The following is a 13,797-nucleotide window of genomic DNA, read 5'->3' as shown; positions in this document are numbered from 1 at the left end:
AAATATAAATTTTCGAAATTTTAAACTAGTTCTCATTTTTATATCATATTTTTTGTATCAAAAATATTATTTCATGTCAACAGATGCTTCAGTTCCATGGATCTTATACTTAGCAGTTCAATATGCCTCTGCACCTTCTTTGCAAACACTTTCAGAGCTTATATTAAAGTTTCCAGATATTTTTTCTAAAAGAGTAATATTAAGTATTCTTAATTTTATACCAGAATGCATAGATCCAGATGAATACCTTTCTTTAGTATTTGATGAAAAGTATGAAGGCGAAGATGATATGGACAGTTCACAAATATCAAAGACACAAAATATAAATAATGCAATATTATCACAAAAGCTTAAAAAACTACATATATATCAAGATAAAACCAAAACAGACAATTGCATTAGTGATGAGGAACTATATTCCTGGTTTACTTCAAAAGCTCTACAAATTGAAGAAGAAACTGGACTAATTTCATTTTCTCGTAAACTCGTATTAACTTCTAAATATTCTATACCTCCAAAGGTCCGGGAATGGGGTCTTGGAGTTGTTAGTGCATTGGAATCTGCAATAAATAGACAGTATAATAATCCTTTATTAGAATTTAATATTCCAACATTAAGGGAATTTGAAACTTTAAATCATAAAGAAGCAATTGACATTCTTCTTCAACATCTAGAAAATGAAGAAATATTAGAAGAGATAAACACCAGTGTAATACCATACATTTCATATCGCCAAAAATCATCAAAAATAAATATTTGGGATGCATTATGGTCATGGCTTCTAAACTTCAGCTTTAAACAAAAAAATCTAAATTTGATAAAATTAATGACATTTAGCGACATAATCAATTCTGAAAAGTATACAGAGTTTTCAAAATATGCAATAGCGTCATGTTATTGTCATCAAAGCACAGAAGAAGAAAACATTCATTCAATGAAAATAATTTTGCAAAATCTTAAGCAAAATTTAAATATCAAAACTGATAGTGATACTAGTGTATTAAATGGCATAGAAATATCTTCATTAAACGTCTTTACACCGGAAAATATTCAAGATTATCCAGAACTAATCACACCAAACTTCAATTCTTTAAGCTTATTGGAAATAATGATCAAAACTGTTTTAATTATTAATTCTTCAAAAGAAATGCGCAAAATAACACTTTCTGAAGCGGTTTGTTACAGAAATAAGAACAAAAAATTTCAAATGTCCCTATTACATAAAATGATACCACAAAACCCTCAATTTTTAAATAAACTCAATGATTCAAGCTGGATAAAATTACGAAATAATATCAAGTGGCTTCATGATGTTAGTCTCATTTATAGGAATATTCCAGAAATTGAATATGAATCAATTCTACTTTATAACATCTTAAGAACTACAAGTATATATAATTTTACATAATTTTATGATATTAATTATTATACGCAGAGTTTAATCTTGCAAAAAATATTTATATAAAAAGAAATAGAGAAGATATGCCTTTAAGCGATGATATTATAGAGAAAATATGTATAGAAATTTTTCTAGAATTTTTTGATAGCTCATCAAATGGGGATATTACAAAAGGAAATATGAAGAATGCATATAATTTATTACAAACAATCAAACAATATTATAATTCAGAACAATTAGAAAGCTTTTCATATTTAGTAAAAGTAACAAATACATTACATCATTATTCTCATAAGTTTAAACCAGTACAAATTCGATTACATAATAACCCTTTTAAAATTTTAGAGGATTTTTTATCATCTAATCCTGGAATATATAAATCTACGGATAAAGTAATGGAAATATCTAATGATTTGTTACTCAGTACAAACAAAAATTACCTATCTCAAAAAGAAATTCAGGCAAAGATATTATGTGTGATAGCAGAAACAGCATTATCTCAAAACGATTTTGATTTTGCATATGATATATGTATTAACCATTTATTTTCTCTTTTTGAAGCAGTCGATATTAAAGATACAGAAGTACTTTCAAATATTATTTGGAAAAGTTGTCTCCAAATTTCTAAAAACTATGAAATAGAAGAATCTTCAGAAAGAATTAAAAAAAAGATGTTTCTTATTTCAAAAGTAATTAATATTTGTCCAAAAGAATATCTAATAGAGGTTTTAAATGTTTGGAGACGTTTTGAAAAAGAACAACTTTCAATTAGAAAATCAGAAAAGCTGCTTGAGTTTAATGATAGTCTTTCCATAAGTTCGAACATTGCAGATTCTATGCGTATCCCAAAATCATTATTTTCATCGGCATCTAAAGCTGCCCGAGCATTAGGAACAACTCTATCATCTACATCATTTCCTTTTAATAAACAAAAAATATTACATACTGAGAAGAAAATAGAAAAAGAATCAGCTTTCACTAACCAGGAGCTTAAAAACTCTAATACACTAAATAATCTAGCAGACGTTGTAACACAAAAATTTACATCTGGTCTTGGTATATAACTATTTTTTTTAAAACAATACTTATTTATTATAGGTTGGGTTCTTGGAATATCAGACAATCAAAAATAATCAAACATATGCTACAGTTATTATTTTAAAAGCATATTTAACAAAAATATAATAATATAAAAACAATTATTACTATTGCAAAAATAGTACTCATAACCTTCGATAACTATAAAGCTATTATGACTGCAATACAAAATGTTTCAAGTATTACTATAAAAATTTAATTAGTAATTAATACTTAATTTAAATCAAAGTATATTTAAATAATAAATGCAAACGTTTGCATATTCAATTATAAATGTTGATAATAGACATAACTAATAAACATTAGCTATAATTCCTAAGCCAATAGTAGATAAATCTTCGGTCTTTAGCTCTTCATTCCATATATTCTCATTATTTGACGCATAAAAATCTTTTATTTTAAAAGAACCGATATCAGATACCCCAAAATCCCATTCCAACTCTTCACTAAGACCATTTCCCACATTTGTTTCATCAATAAAGAATAAAGACTCAACATTTTTTTCTTGCAATTTATCAAAATTTGATGTATTATTTTCATAAAATTTATCACTAAAAGTCGAATTAAGATATTGTTCAAAATCTGAATCATTCAATGTTTTTTCAGTATCCAAAACATCTGAAGTAACTAATGGAAAAGATGTTTCTGGGGAAAATAATTTTTCATTTTCGAGAAAATTCATAGTTAAATCAGAAGATGATTTATCATTTTCAATAGCAGAATTATTATTATTAGAATCATTTTGCACTTTTCCTGAAAATTGATTCGAGGGAATATTCGTAAGAGATTGAGGAATTTTTGTTACAAGACTAGAAATAATTTCTGATCCAAATTTATTAGATAAAACATCCATATTTTTTTCCTCATTAAGAAGTGATGACTTATCCATTGAGAAAATCATATTAACGTCATCTGTCTCTAAAACATTTGTTACATTCAAAACGGGGTAATCCAATGGATCTTCTATAATTTTATTATTTTCTTGAGAATCAAAAGAATCTTTAGGTAACTATTTCCAATCAGTTTTTTTATTAAAACATTCAATAATTTTTCAAACCTCAAAAGTTTGAGAATCAGCCTTATCAAAAGAATTGGAAATACTATTTTCTCGATTTTGTACGTCAATTCCATCAGAATTATTAGCAACGCCAAACCTATTCTCATTTATCAAAACTTCTTCTGGATTATCAACTTTTGCATTAATTTTTATATCAGTTTTTAATGGTTTTAATAACGAAGCTTCATTAGATGCCTCTAAAGAAGAAAAGTCGACCAAAAAGGGTTGAAAACTAGAAATATTCGGATCTATTTCAGAAAGATTTATCGGTATTTTATCTGGCAAGGATTTCCCATTTTCAATTTGTTTCTGAATTGCTTGAACACTAATTTTTACAAATTTAAAATATTCAGAAATCATTTTTTTGATTTTAATAAGCTGAGAGGGATAACATAAATAAATTCCTTGAGGCAAAACATCAAGCTGATTCTTATAAATTAATTTCTAAATCCTATTAACATAAATAAAAATAATTATATCAGATACCATTTGCAGCAATTGCATAATAGCAGATTCATTCCAACTTAGAATCATAAATAAAGGCAAAAGCATATCAATTCGATGATACATTTGACTCATTTCTGCAATCAATTCACAAACTTGTTGTTTTTGAATCTGAGTAAGATCGTTTAATGGAATACACTTAACTATAGCTTATATGTATCATTACAATTGAAAACAAAGCGTAACTTACCACCATTTCTTTCCACTTCATTTTGAATTTGTCTAAGACGAGTAGTCATTTGTATATTTGCCTCTTTACCACCACACATTAAAATCCTTTGAACAATAGAAATATCAGGTTGATTTTTGGGAGAATCTACAAGATTAAAAAATAATATCTATAAATAGATAATACCTTGTCGAATCTGAGCGGGTTGCTGATTATGAGTAGATACTGAAGCCATATTAGATGTTCGTGACACAGGTGATTGATCATTAACAGGCCTAATATCGTCTTTCTTTTTAACTTTTACAGAAGCCCTTGCTTTCTTTTTTAATCCTGAAGTATTATCACATTGAACCATAGTTAATAACTGATCAATTGACTGAGACTGCAATTGTTGAGAAGTTTGATTATTTAAAGAAACATTAACATTAGGAGAAAAAGAGCACGGGTATTGTGTAGGAAAATTTGAAGCCTCAGAAAACCATTCAGGCTGTAAAAATTCAGAAGAAACATTCCCTTTTGATATTTGTTGCATTTGGTGCACTGGAATCTTCCGCATTTGTTGCTGAATCTGCGGACTTAGATTTACAGAATGATGCTGAGATGTAGGCTGAAGTTGAGGCTGAGGTCGAAATTGGTTAACAGATTGATTAGACATATGTTGAATTTGTTGATAATGCAATTGGAGATATAATGCATGCTGATAAAAAAGTTCATGAACACGAGCTACTTGTTCGGGACTTAGTCTTTGATTTCTTATAAGTTCTGCAACTTGGCTCCATGTATAAACATTAGTAGGTAATTCCGGAAACTGAGACAAAATACGTTGTGGAATAAGATAATTACAAGGGTTCAAATAAGGATCCATTTTCTTTTTAAATTCCGGAGAAGGCATAAAGGATCCTATGACCTGGCTAGGCATTTTTTGCGCCTGTTGATTAACTACTTGCTGCACAGGTGCCTGCACCTGTGACAAAAAATTTTGTAATGTTTGATTAGAAAGCAACTGTTTATTTTGAGAAATAGGTTGATTAATTTGTTTGTTTTGAGATTGAATAGCCTGATTCAGTGCTAAAAGTTTTTGCAAATTTACATTGGAAGAATTAAGTAAAGGATTATCAACACATTGCTGATAAATATCTGTTTGTGGAGACATATGAATCTTCTGTTGATTAAGTGTCTGATGCCTCTCATCTAGCCCTTGAGAAACACATGCTTGGTGAGACATATATTTCGGAATTTGCTGCTGATTATTTTGTGTCTGTAATTGATTTAACATTTGTTGAATTTGCGATGCCTTTTGTTGAGGAACAGAATATGGTGAACGTTTCAATGGATCAGAAGCAGAATTCGAAATATGGCTCTGCTGATTCACAGAATGGTTTAAACCTGGCATTAAATTCTGATCTGAAAGATGCTGATTCACAGAAGCTTGTCTCATTAACATTTGTTTCTGCTGAAGAGTCATCTGCTGGTTTAAAAGTGGTGAAACTTGTTGAAATTGGGAGTGTGAACTCATAGGCTGTCGAGACATTCGAGGTGAATGTGTAAAAGATGGAGATACTAAATTAGATGTCCCTGGCATTTCAAACGCTTTCATCTGTCCTGAAACAATCTGTTGACATGGAATCTGAGGAAAAAACGACATTGTTGGCCGCTGATTCTGTGCTTGTGATAAATGTTGTTTTGCTGCAGCGCTTCCTTTAATATACATCAATTTATTATTACAAATATTAATATATTCCGTCTAGCCACAATTAATCATCAATAAATACAAAAATAGCTCCAAAACTTTGCTGTTGGCTTTTTCATATGCTTGTTTTTCAAAAGCATTTACAATAGCAATCAAATGCTCCTGTGAAACATTAGATGATACCGCCCGCAGTGCTGAAACCCTGTATTTAATCTCGTAAACAAATATTACATATGAAAAAGAAATTTACAGATGAAATATAATTGCATGTTTCTCTGATGCCGTTAAAGTACTCCTCCAATTTCTGTCAGGTACAACATTTGTTCCTTCATTATGACCAGCTATAATAGGCACTTGATTCATAATAAAATAACCTTCTAGCGACCCTTATGTCTATTTCATAAGAAAATACTATCTCTAAAAATAAATAATCTTAACTCACTAAGAATTTTTTGTTAATTCCAGACAAAAGGTATAAAACGATACTTTAAAAGAAGTTATATACATAACGATGCAGCTACAATACAATAAAGTATATATTTTAAAAAAGATCTATAAATACTAAATGAAATGTCCTATAAAACTAATAAATGTAAATAAGAAAACTATGATGTTATTTTATATAAATATAAATATATAAGAAAGATGTATATAGAAAAAATAACTATCAATAAATACCAGGAAAAATAATCCAAGGAGAATGAGGAGCATGCATTCCAAATGTTTTTAAGCGCCAAGTATATGTTTGAGAAGCAGATATTGTTAAAACAAGAATAACCCATATAAAAATAAGAAATATTGTTTTATTTTGAGCACGAGTTAATACAACAAAACTAAAATAAATACCTATTTCCGCAGTATAATGAGGACATGTTATGTATTTAAACCATCCAGAAGTAGGGAGAGAATATTTAGGTGAATTAGGGTGTATACGAAGTTTTGAAAGAGTAATATGACTAGAATGTTGCATCCAAGAAAAAAAACAATAAAACAAAATAGAAAAAAAAACAACAATCACTGAATTGTCTTCAAAATCAAAAACTCTTATAGCTATTATCGATAAATCTTTTAATAACAATATTCTTTTTTTTCTTTATTACCTAGATTTTTTAAATTGCCTCCACCCTCACACCACATACTTATATTACAAAATAAATAATACGTTAAGCCTAAAAGATAATGTCCTATCCACATTTGAGAATTACTATACTTTTCAATAACCAAACATTCATAAAAACGTCTAATTCCATGAAGACCCATAAATAACAAACACATATACACTTCAAACAATGATTGTGTCTTATTATTAGAAAAATATCCAATCCAATTGCACTTATTACAAAAACGACAAAAATATATTCCAATTGTCCAAAAACATGTAGATAAAATAGAAATTATATAGAAATGTATAAAATATTTCTTAGGAACCATTATACATGATATTGGCCACTTAATCTTCCCTTTATAATCTATACATTCCAATATTTTCCCATAATATAACCATCGTTTCGTTGATGGAATAATTCTTACTGTTAATAAACCACTTATCAAAAAAATATAATATATTCGACTAAAAACAATTGCATCATACATATTTAAACCAATTCAATTCTAAATAAATTTTATTAAATCCTTTCATTTTTAAAAATTTAAACTCTAAAGTAAGACTAAATACTAGTTTTAATACCCCTAACCCTAATATTATTACCTAAATAGGCAACCCTAATCCCTCATCTCAACAACTCCACCAATACCCCTAACCCTAAGAGCATTTCCTAAAAAGGCAACCCTAATCCCTAATCCCACTATAAACCAAATACCCCTAACCCTTATATTATTACCCAACTAGGCAACCATTATTACCAAATTAGGCAACCCTGATCCCTAATCCCATTTGAGTTCGAATATCCCTAACCCCAGGAAAATTACCAAAACAGGAAACCCTAACCCTAACCGCTATTTGACAATCTACTATAGTCCTCAAGATATCACGTGACTTTCCAATTTAAAGTCACAAAATTTCAACCTTCTAAGAGCTCGTTTAAGACGTCAGAATTTAAATATTTAAAAGATCAAAGATTAAGAGCTAATAATAGAGAAAAAAATAAGCTCTTAAATAAGTTTTTTTGGTAATTGTTTTCTGGAGAAGGCATTTTTTTTCCGGTTAAAAATAGGAATAATTAAGATATAAATCCATCATGCCAGAAGGAGATGAAGTTTCAGAGATAGTAGCGAGTAGAAGTTCAATGTCAGTTGAAGAAGCACTTCAACAAGTGCTAAAGAAAGCGTTGGTTCATGATGGACTTGCTCGTGGATTGAGAGAATGTGTAAAAGCACTTGATAGGTGAATAAAGATAAGCGAATAAATTTAAAATATTCGAGGAAAATTAAGGGAGAAATCTAATTGAGGAGTAGACGACAAGCACATTTATGTGTTCTTTCGGAATCGTGTGACGAAGAGGCGTATACAAAACTTATAGAAGCTCTTTGTGCAGAACATGTTTTTTTTTTGTATTTATTTTTGAATAAGAAAAGCCTAATTTTTAATAGAATATTAATTTAATTAAAGTTTCGGATTCAAAAAAGCTCGGAGAATGGGCAGGATTATGTACATTGGATCGAGAAGGAAATGCTAGAAAAGTTGTTAGAAGTGAATATTTGAAATGAATTTATATGTATGAATAATTATTATTAGGTTCATGTGTAGTTGTTAAAGAATACGGGGAAGAATCAGAAGCCCTGAATGTTTTATTAGATTATTTTAAAAATCAATGAATAACTAAAATAGACAATTTTGATAAGACATAAACTTTTTTCATTCATAATTTTAATTTTTCTTCATTATTTCAAGTCATACTTTTTCTTTTTTAAAAAGTCCGAGAATGTTTATTCTTGGAGAATCATTTTTTTGATGATCTCTAAATAATTCCCTAATATGGAACAAGACTTGAACATATAAATAAAGACGAGTCATTTTAACCATCTATATCTTTTAAACAAATCATTATTGAAGAGTTTTTAGTGAGTAAAAATAGAATTATATAATATAAACTATTCAATTATATAATATAAACTATTCAATTAAATACTATAAACTATTTAATTAAATACTATATATTAAATATTCTGTCTATGAAATTATTAAAAATTATGTCATTAATATATGATATACTTAAAAAGAAATAATTATTGGATTATATTTATAGACAATGAATACTAAATATTAAGAAAATAAATTTAATTTTATATTTTATAAATTACAGATATTTTTTTATTATACAGATATATCACTCAAATCCCATAATGAAGTAAATAAACAACTATTACCTTCTTCTGCAACAAAAGTGCCATTTGCACTTCTATATTCTATCGAAGGAGGATCTTTAACTTTGCAATTTATTTCAGTATCAATTATCTATAGCGATTAGATTTGAATTTATTAAAAAAACATACATTTGTGTAGGAATAATCAAGAAAATCATCTAAATTATAGCTATTTCTTGTAAATTGTTCCAATAAGATCCTAGCAAGTGTTGAAACAGAAGGATAATAATGATCTACAAGCGTCTATATAATTAGCAAAAATTTATATTTAAAGTATAAAAAAATTACATAAAGCTCCCACAAACTACTATCCAAAGCCCTTGTTTTACTAGGATCTAATTCTTGATCTAAAAAAGGATCTATTTAGAAATTAGAAAAATATATCCAATAAATATAAAAATACCATTAAAGATTGAATTAACAGATGTTCTATGAATAAGAACCATACATGTTGGATGTCGTTTCAAAAAATTATAAACTAAAGGAATAATCATAATTATTCCTCCAGGATTTGCTGAAAGACTAAGTCTAGACATTTTCTTAATAAAGCTAGCAACAATAATTGCAGGCAAATGACTAAAAAGATCAAAAAAAGGAAATAATAATAATAAGACTATACGTAGAAGATAAAAAAAGATCAACCAACTTTATAAAACGACCACGGTATCGAATATGAAACAAGTTTTCATCAAATAATGTATAAAGCTTAGTATAAAAATTTGGATAATCAAGATTATGATTTTGTATAAGATAAAACAAGCCATTAAGAGCCAAAAGAGAAACAGCGCCACCTAATTAACCATTAAAAACAACAAAATTATTATACAAAACCTAACCTGCATCATACGAATCTGTAAGAAAATCCATCAATAATTGAGGCTTTGACAAAAAAGGAAGAACATTAGAGTGAAGAATATTCAAAATTTGCTTATACTGATGATGTTTTAAAGGTAATTCAAGAGCAGCAATCCAACATTTAGAAAATACACGTTTCTGCCTTGAAATTTGAAATTTTTGCATAAATGATTCAGAACAAGAAACCCAACACTTCTTAATATCCAAAAAAATTGGTTTCATATTTATTAAAAAAACCAAAAGATTCTTCGTAAACCCTTTAGCCAAAATAGAATTTTCATCTTTACAACTCAAAATTTCCTTAATAACCTTACTATAAAAATTAATATTCAGCAATAATACACACGCACAATATTACTATGCATTTATATAAAAATAATATTGCAAATCCATATATTCATCCAAGTACTCTTTTATTATATAATTAAGAATAGAAACATTTATATCTTTATTCAAAAGAATCGATCTCAACACTCTATAATATTGATCATTCATAAATCCCCCTCCTTTACATTCACTTTCACTACGAATCAATCCAAGTAGTAACACAAACGCATGTCCTTGTTCTTCAAATTTAGACATAGACAACTTCTTTAAAAGCTTAATAATAAAACAAACATATGCTTCTCTATAAGAAACATATATTTCTTCACCATATAACTTAGAAGATATATTTTTTGGCTGGCAAAGCCCTCCTGATCTAAATAAACCACAAAATATCTTATAAACGCTATATTCTGCCTCAAGACTTGCTTCTTTCGAGAAATCCTACATAAATCAGACTTAAAACTAAAAAAAAAAACATAGTAAAACTAAAAATACCTTATATAACTCTGTTAATTCCACATTTTGGCAACTTTCTTTAGAAATATTAACTTGCTTTTTTAGCCCCAAATTTTCACCATTTTTATCCGTTTTTTCGCCAAAATCATTCTCCAACGTACAACCCATCAAGAATATCACTAATAAACCCTTTATCTGCTCTTTTTATACATCTTTAAACCACATCTTAATATAGAGTTTTTATCGAGTTGGTGATCGGACTTCACCAAAAAAACCATTTTCTAAGAATTTAAAAAAAAGACATAAAAACATGTTATTTCCTGTAACAACAAGAGGAATTAGAGGCATTTTATTTAGAACTATTTTTATTTAAAAACTAATGTATTTTATTAGGAATTTTGACAAGTTTAAGGCCCATTTCATCAAAAGTTTTTTATCATGAAAAGTGAGCAGAATCTCTTTAAACAAGGCTTTTAATAGATTTTCGGTATTCTAATAGACAATATAGATGGTATAGACGCAGTTTTTCTACAAAAATGGACCCGAAATTAAAGGCAGAATCAATTATTGATATGATGCCTAAATCATCATTTTTATCTAAAACAGGGATGATTGCTACAGGAACAGTGTTATCAATAGCAGCAATTTCGAATGAACTTTATGTAGTTAATGAGGAGACTATTATTCTTGGAAGTTTTCTTAGTATTGTATGGTTCCTGGTAAAATCGGGAAAACAAGGTTATATTAACTGGATGGATGGACATATTAATCATGTACGTTCATTACTTAATAACGCTAGAGAGCAACATAAAGAAGTAATAAATGAACGTATTAAAGCGGTTAAGCCGTTAAAAGATGTAGTCGATGTTACAAAAAATCTTTTTGAAGTATCAAAAGTAGAAATTTCTAATTTTTTTTTATTTTAAAAATAATATATTTTTATAGGAAACGGTAAATATGGAAGCAAAAGCATTTGAACTTTCGCAGTTTGTTGCAGCTCAACAGCAAGCTAAAGCAGTTCTTGATTCATGGGTTCGCTATGAATCAGCTCTTCGACAACGAGAACAAGCATATCTTGCCAATACAGTCATTTCAAAAGTTGAAAAAGAATTACAACAACCAAAAATACAACAACAAATTCTTGATCAAAGTATTACAAAGATCGAAAGTCATTTATCCTCTTTATTGTATTTTTTTAACATCTACTAGATTTATTACGTTAAAATAGCCCTCTGCAACCCACGGTTTATTATTTTTAAATCTTTTCTATACTAATAACCAAGTCTCTTGTCATAATATTACGTTACTTTTTTAACATATATATCATAAAAATGGGTCTTATAATTTCAATTTTTAAAACAGTACGATTTATGCCAACCACTTTACCAACACATCCAGATTCAGCACGGCATACTTTAGAATATCTAATCCGCGCTAATCATACAAATATATCAGTTATCCATCAATCAGGAACACCCAACATGTTTTTGCAAGTAACTTCGGGTGCTTCCTTTCCCATTTCCAGCTAACATAAAAATAGCACATCCCCATTCTATACTTGTTGAATACATCCTCAAAACATCTACTTGCTGTATACGATCAGATCATATCTGATGATTGTCCTTGGAAGCCCAGTCCGTCTGTAATTACACAGTCGGACTGGCAAATGTTTTTTGGCAATTTATCTTACGCAGAGGCATATAAACATTATTTTGATGATGAACTGATACATATGAATCGTGATCACTTAAAAACTGTTCAATTTTATGTACAAAATATATTAATACCATCTTTATTACAAGGAGGCAAGAAAAAAAGTTGAATACTAAAAACTAAATCTTTAAAAGATATGTATTCTACAATTCATCTTGGGCTGAGTTTTATACTAAAAAACCGAGAAATGATGTCAGAAGGTATACATACTGTATTATTTTTTCAAGACAATATTCTTACTATTAATATAGCTTTAGTATCTATGTGTTTAAATATACATAAGCCGCCTCTATTAGATCAGGAAATAAATATTCATGAATGGAAACATGGTACATGTAGTTTACAAGATCTTCTTTCAAAGGTAGCAGAAAAAGAGAGAATTAAAAAAGAGACAAATCATTCAGATTCTTTTACAGAAGAAAAATCACTGTATATATCACAATATGTATCAAAATGGGATGTTCAAGGCATGTCAATAACTGATCATATGTATTTTTTTAATTTTTAAAAGATAGTTGCAAATCATTAAAAGAAATACAAAAAACAGCACTTTTACTAGCCATAACGACTCCAGAATCAATATTATTACCATTTCTTTCTTTCTTTAATGCATTACAAACGTTATTTATCTTATCGCAAAATAAAGTGTTATCAGAATCACTAATACGCACATCTCTTCAAGCAATTTTATTTCATCTTATATTAAATTATATATCTTTAAATACACCTTGTATTGATTCAAACAAACTTGATCATTATCCATTGGTCGATATGAACATAATTAAAAATGATCCAAAATTAATATTTTTTGACACAGAAAAACTTATAGGTTAATTGATCCCACCAATATTAATCATTTTTACTTATCAGACCTTTAGCAATTTATTATCTTGATAAGATGAAAGAAAGTAGTTTTGAGGAAAAAGCCATTTCTGCTATTTACCATTCAAAATAAATATTCCTTATTTATAAATGTCTAATCTTATAATTGAAAACATCTATTACTTTTTTAGTATTAAAGTTTAACAACCAACCCAAGACTAAAAAGCTAGTTTACAAATTAATAAAAATCAATTGCCACCAAAAATAATTTACAGAGCAATCTATCTTGCTATAGAAAATACTGTTTCTCAACTACATGAAATTAATATAAAAAACATGTAATAATATTACAAATGTAGAGAATGCTTATAGTCGTCAGGAGG

The 13,797-nt window shown here is 28.2% G+C and overlaps 7 protein-coding genes across 7 annotated transcripts; 4 read left to right on the top strand and 3 right to left on the bottom strand.

Annotated features, from left to right (window-relative positions):
- The first annotated feature begins 29 nt into the window (after window positions 1-29).
- Window positions 30-2,578, top strand: T552_00086 (hypothetical protein). The gene is made up of 3 exons (XM_018368707.1): window positions 30-1,388; window positions 1,436-2,455; window positions 2,498-2,578. Exons 1-3 carry the CDS (start codon window positions 74-76, stop codon window positions 2,530-2,532), a joined length of 2,370 nt encoding a protein of 789 aa, XP_018227560.1. The 5' UTR covers window positions 30-73; the 3' UTR covers window positions 2,533-2,578.
- A 166-nt stretch (window positions 2,579-2,744) lies between these two features.
- T552_00085 (hypothetical protein) lies at window positions 2,745-6,375 on the bottom strand. The gene is made up of 8 exons (XM_018368706.1): window positions 6,360-6,375; window positions 6,168-6,310; window positions 6,017-6,119; window positions 4,414-5,971; window positions 4,249-4,374; window positions 4,041-4,201; window positions 3,555-3,998; window positions 2,745-3,506 (listed from the first exon to the last, which is right to left on the bottom strand). Exons 2-8 carry the CDS (start codon window positions 6,278-6,280, stop codon window positions 2,790-2,792), a joined length of 3,222 nt encoding a protein of 1,073 aa, XP_018227559.1. The 5' UTR covers window positions 6,281-6,310; window positions 6,360-6,375; the 3' UTR covers window positions 2,745-2,789.
- Window positions 6,376-6,538: 163 nt separating this feature from the next.
- T552_00084 (hypothetical protein) lies at window positions 6,539-7,548 on the bottom strand. Its single transcript, XM_018368705.1, has 2 exons — window positions 7,018-7,548; window positions 6,539-6,967 (listed from the first exon to the last, which is right to left on the bottom strand). The coding sequence occupies exons 1-2, from the start codon at window positions 7,508-7,510 to the stop codon at window positions 6,585-6,587; spliced, it is 876 nt and encodes a 291-aa protein (XP_018227558.1). The 5' UTR covers window positions 7,511-7,548; the 3' UTR covers window positions 6,539-6,584.
- A 521-nt stretch (window positions 7,549-8,069) lies between these two features.
- Window positions 8,070-8,738, top strand: T552_00083 (hypothetical protein). The gene is made up of 4 exons (XM_018368704.1): window positions 8,070-8,261; window positions 8,333-8,417; window positions 8,468-8,567; window positions 8,613-8,738. The coding sequence occupies exons 1-4, from the start codon at window positions 8,116-8,118 to the stop codon at window positions 8,690-8,692; spliced, it is 411 nt and encodes a 136-aa protein (XP_018227557.1). The 5' UTR covers window positions 8,070-8,115; the 3' UTR covers window positions 8,693-8,738.
- A 417-nt stretch (window positions 8,739-9,155) lies between these two features.
- Window positions 9,156-11,093, bottom strand: T552_00082 (hypothetical protein). The gene is made up of 8 exons (XM_018368703.1): window positions 10,919-11,093; window positions 10,455-10,864; window positions 10,078-10,409; window positions 9,861-10,032; window positions 9,645-9,817; window positions 9,530-9,600; window positions 9,371-9,484; window positions 9,156-9,332 (listed from the first exon to the last, which is right to left on the bottom strand). Exons 1-8 carry the CDS (start codon window positions 11,045-11,047, stop codon window positions 9,192-9,194), a joined length of 1,542 nt encoding a protein of 513 aa, XP_018227556.1. The 5' UTR covers window positions 11,048-11,093; the 3' UTR covers window positions 9,156-9,191.
- Window positions 11,094-11,415: 322 nt separating this feature from the next.
- T552_04053 (hypothetical protein) lies at window positions 11,416-12,089 on the top strand (the record flags this gene model as incomplete). The annotated part of the gene is made up of 2 exons (XM_018372104.1): window positions 11,416-11,775; window positions 11,825-12,089. 2 exons carry the CDS (start codon window positions 11,416-11,418, stop codon window positions 12,086-12,088), a joined length of 624 nt encoding a protein of 207 aa, XP_018227555.1. The 3' UTR covers window position 12,089.
- A 152-nt stretch (window positions 12,090-12,241) lies between these two features.
- Window positions 12,242-13,591, top strand: T552_04052 (hypothetical protein). The gene is made up of 6 exons (XM_018372103.1): window positions 12,242-12,372; window positions 12,420-12,684; window positions 12,727-12,792; window positions 12,844-13,059; window positions 13,104-13,421; window positions 13,471-13,591. Exons 1-6 carry the CDS (start codon window positions 12,250-12,252, stop codon window positions 13,545-13,547), a joined length of 1,065 nt encoding a protein of 354 aa, XP_018227554.1. The 5' UTR covers window positions 12,242-12,249; the 3' UTR covers window positions 13,548-13,591.
- Window positions 13,592-13,797: the final 206 nt, after the last annotated feature.

The sequence above is a fragment of the Pneumocystis carinii genome (genome assembly GCF_001477545.1).
Source record: "Pneumocystis carinii B80 chromosome Unknown supercont1.1, whole genome shotgun sequence".
Classification (NCBI taxonomy): domain Eukaryota; kingdom Fungi; phylum Ascomycota; class Pneumocystomycetes; order Pneumocystales; family Pneumocystaceae; genus Pneumocystis; species Pneumocystis carinii.
Note: the sequence above shows the minus strand (reverse complement) of the source record. Positions and strands in the feature narration are given on the sequence as shown.

Coding starts and splice junctions, on each gene's coding strand:
- T552_00086 (XM_018368707.1), top strand. CDS start 74: ATGTCAACAGATGCTTCAGTTCCATGGATCTTATACTTAGCAGTTCAA. Junction 1,389..1,435: donor TAACATCTTAAGAACTACAA/GTATATATAATT, acceptor TATTATACGCAG/AGTTTAATCTTGCAAAAAAT. Junction 2,456..2,497: donor AAAATTTACATCTGGTCTTG/GTATATAACTAT, acceptor TATTTATTATAG/GTTGGGTTCTTGGAATATCA.
- T552_00085 (XM_018368706.1), bottom strand. CDS start 6,280: ATGAATCAAGTGCCTATTATAGCTGGTCATAATGAAGGAACAAATGTT. Junction 5,972..6,016: donor ATGAAAAAGCCAACAGCAAA/GTTTTGGAGCTA, acceptor AATTGTGGCTAG/ACGGAATATATTAATATTTG. Junction 3,999..4,040: donor TTATGCAATTGCTGCAAATG/GTATCTGATATA, acceptor AATAGGATTTAG/AAATTAATTTATAAGAATCA.
- T552_00084 (XM_018368705.1), bottom strand. CDS start 7,510: ATGTATGATGCAATTGTTTTTAGTCGAATATATTATATTTTTTTGATA. Junction 6,968..7,017: donor AGGCAATTTAAAAAATCTAG/GTAATAAAGAAA, acceptor TATCGATAATAG/CTATAAGAGTTTTTGATTTT.
- T552_00083 (XM_018368704.1), top strand. CDS start 8,116: ATGCCAGAAGGAGATGAAGTTTCAGAGATAGTAGCGAGTAGAAGTTCA. Junction 8,262..8,332: donor TGTGTAAAAGCACTTGATAG/GTGAATAAAGAT, acceptor ATTGAGGAGTAG/ACGACAAGCACATTTATGTG. Junction 8,568..8,612: donor TGCTAGAAAAGTTGTTAGAA/GTGAATATTTGA, acceptor AATTATTATTAG/GTTCATGTGTAGTTGTTAAA.
- T552_00082 (XM_018368703.1), bottom strand. CDS start 11,047: ATGGGTTGTACGTTGGAGAATGATTTTGGCGAAAAAACGGATAAAAAT. Junction 10,865..10,918: donor AATTAACAGAGTTATATAAG/GTATTTTTAGTT, acceptor TGATTTATGTAG/GATTTCTCGAAAGAAGCAAG. Junction 10,033..10,077: donor TACAGATTCGTATGATGCAG/GTTAGGTTTTGT, acceptor ATGGTTAATTAG/GTGGCGCTGTTTCTCTTTTG.
- T552_04052 (XM_018372103.1), top strand. CDS start 12,250: ATGCCAACCACTTTACCAACACATCCAGATTCAGCACGGCATACTTTA. Junction 12,373..12,419: donor CACCCAACATGTTTTTGCAA/GTAACTTCGGGT, acceptor ACATAAAAATAG/CACATCCCCATTCTATACTT. Junction 12,685..12,726: donor ACCATCTTTATTACAAGGAG/GCAAGAAAAAAA, acceptor AATCTTTAAAAG/ATATGTATTCTACAATTCAT.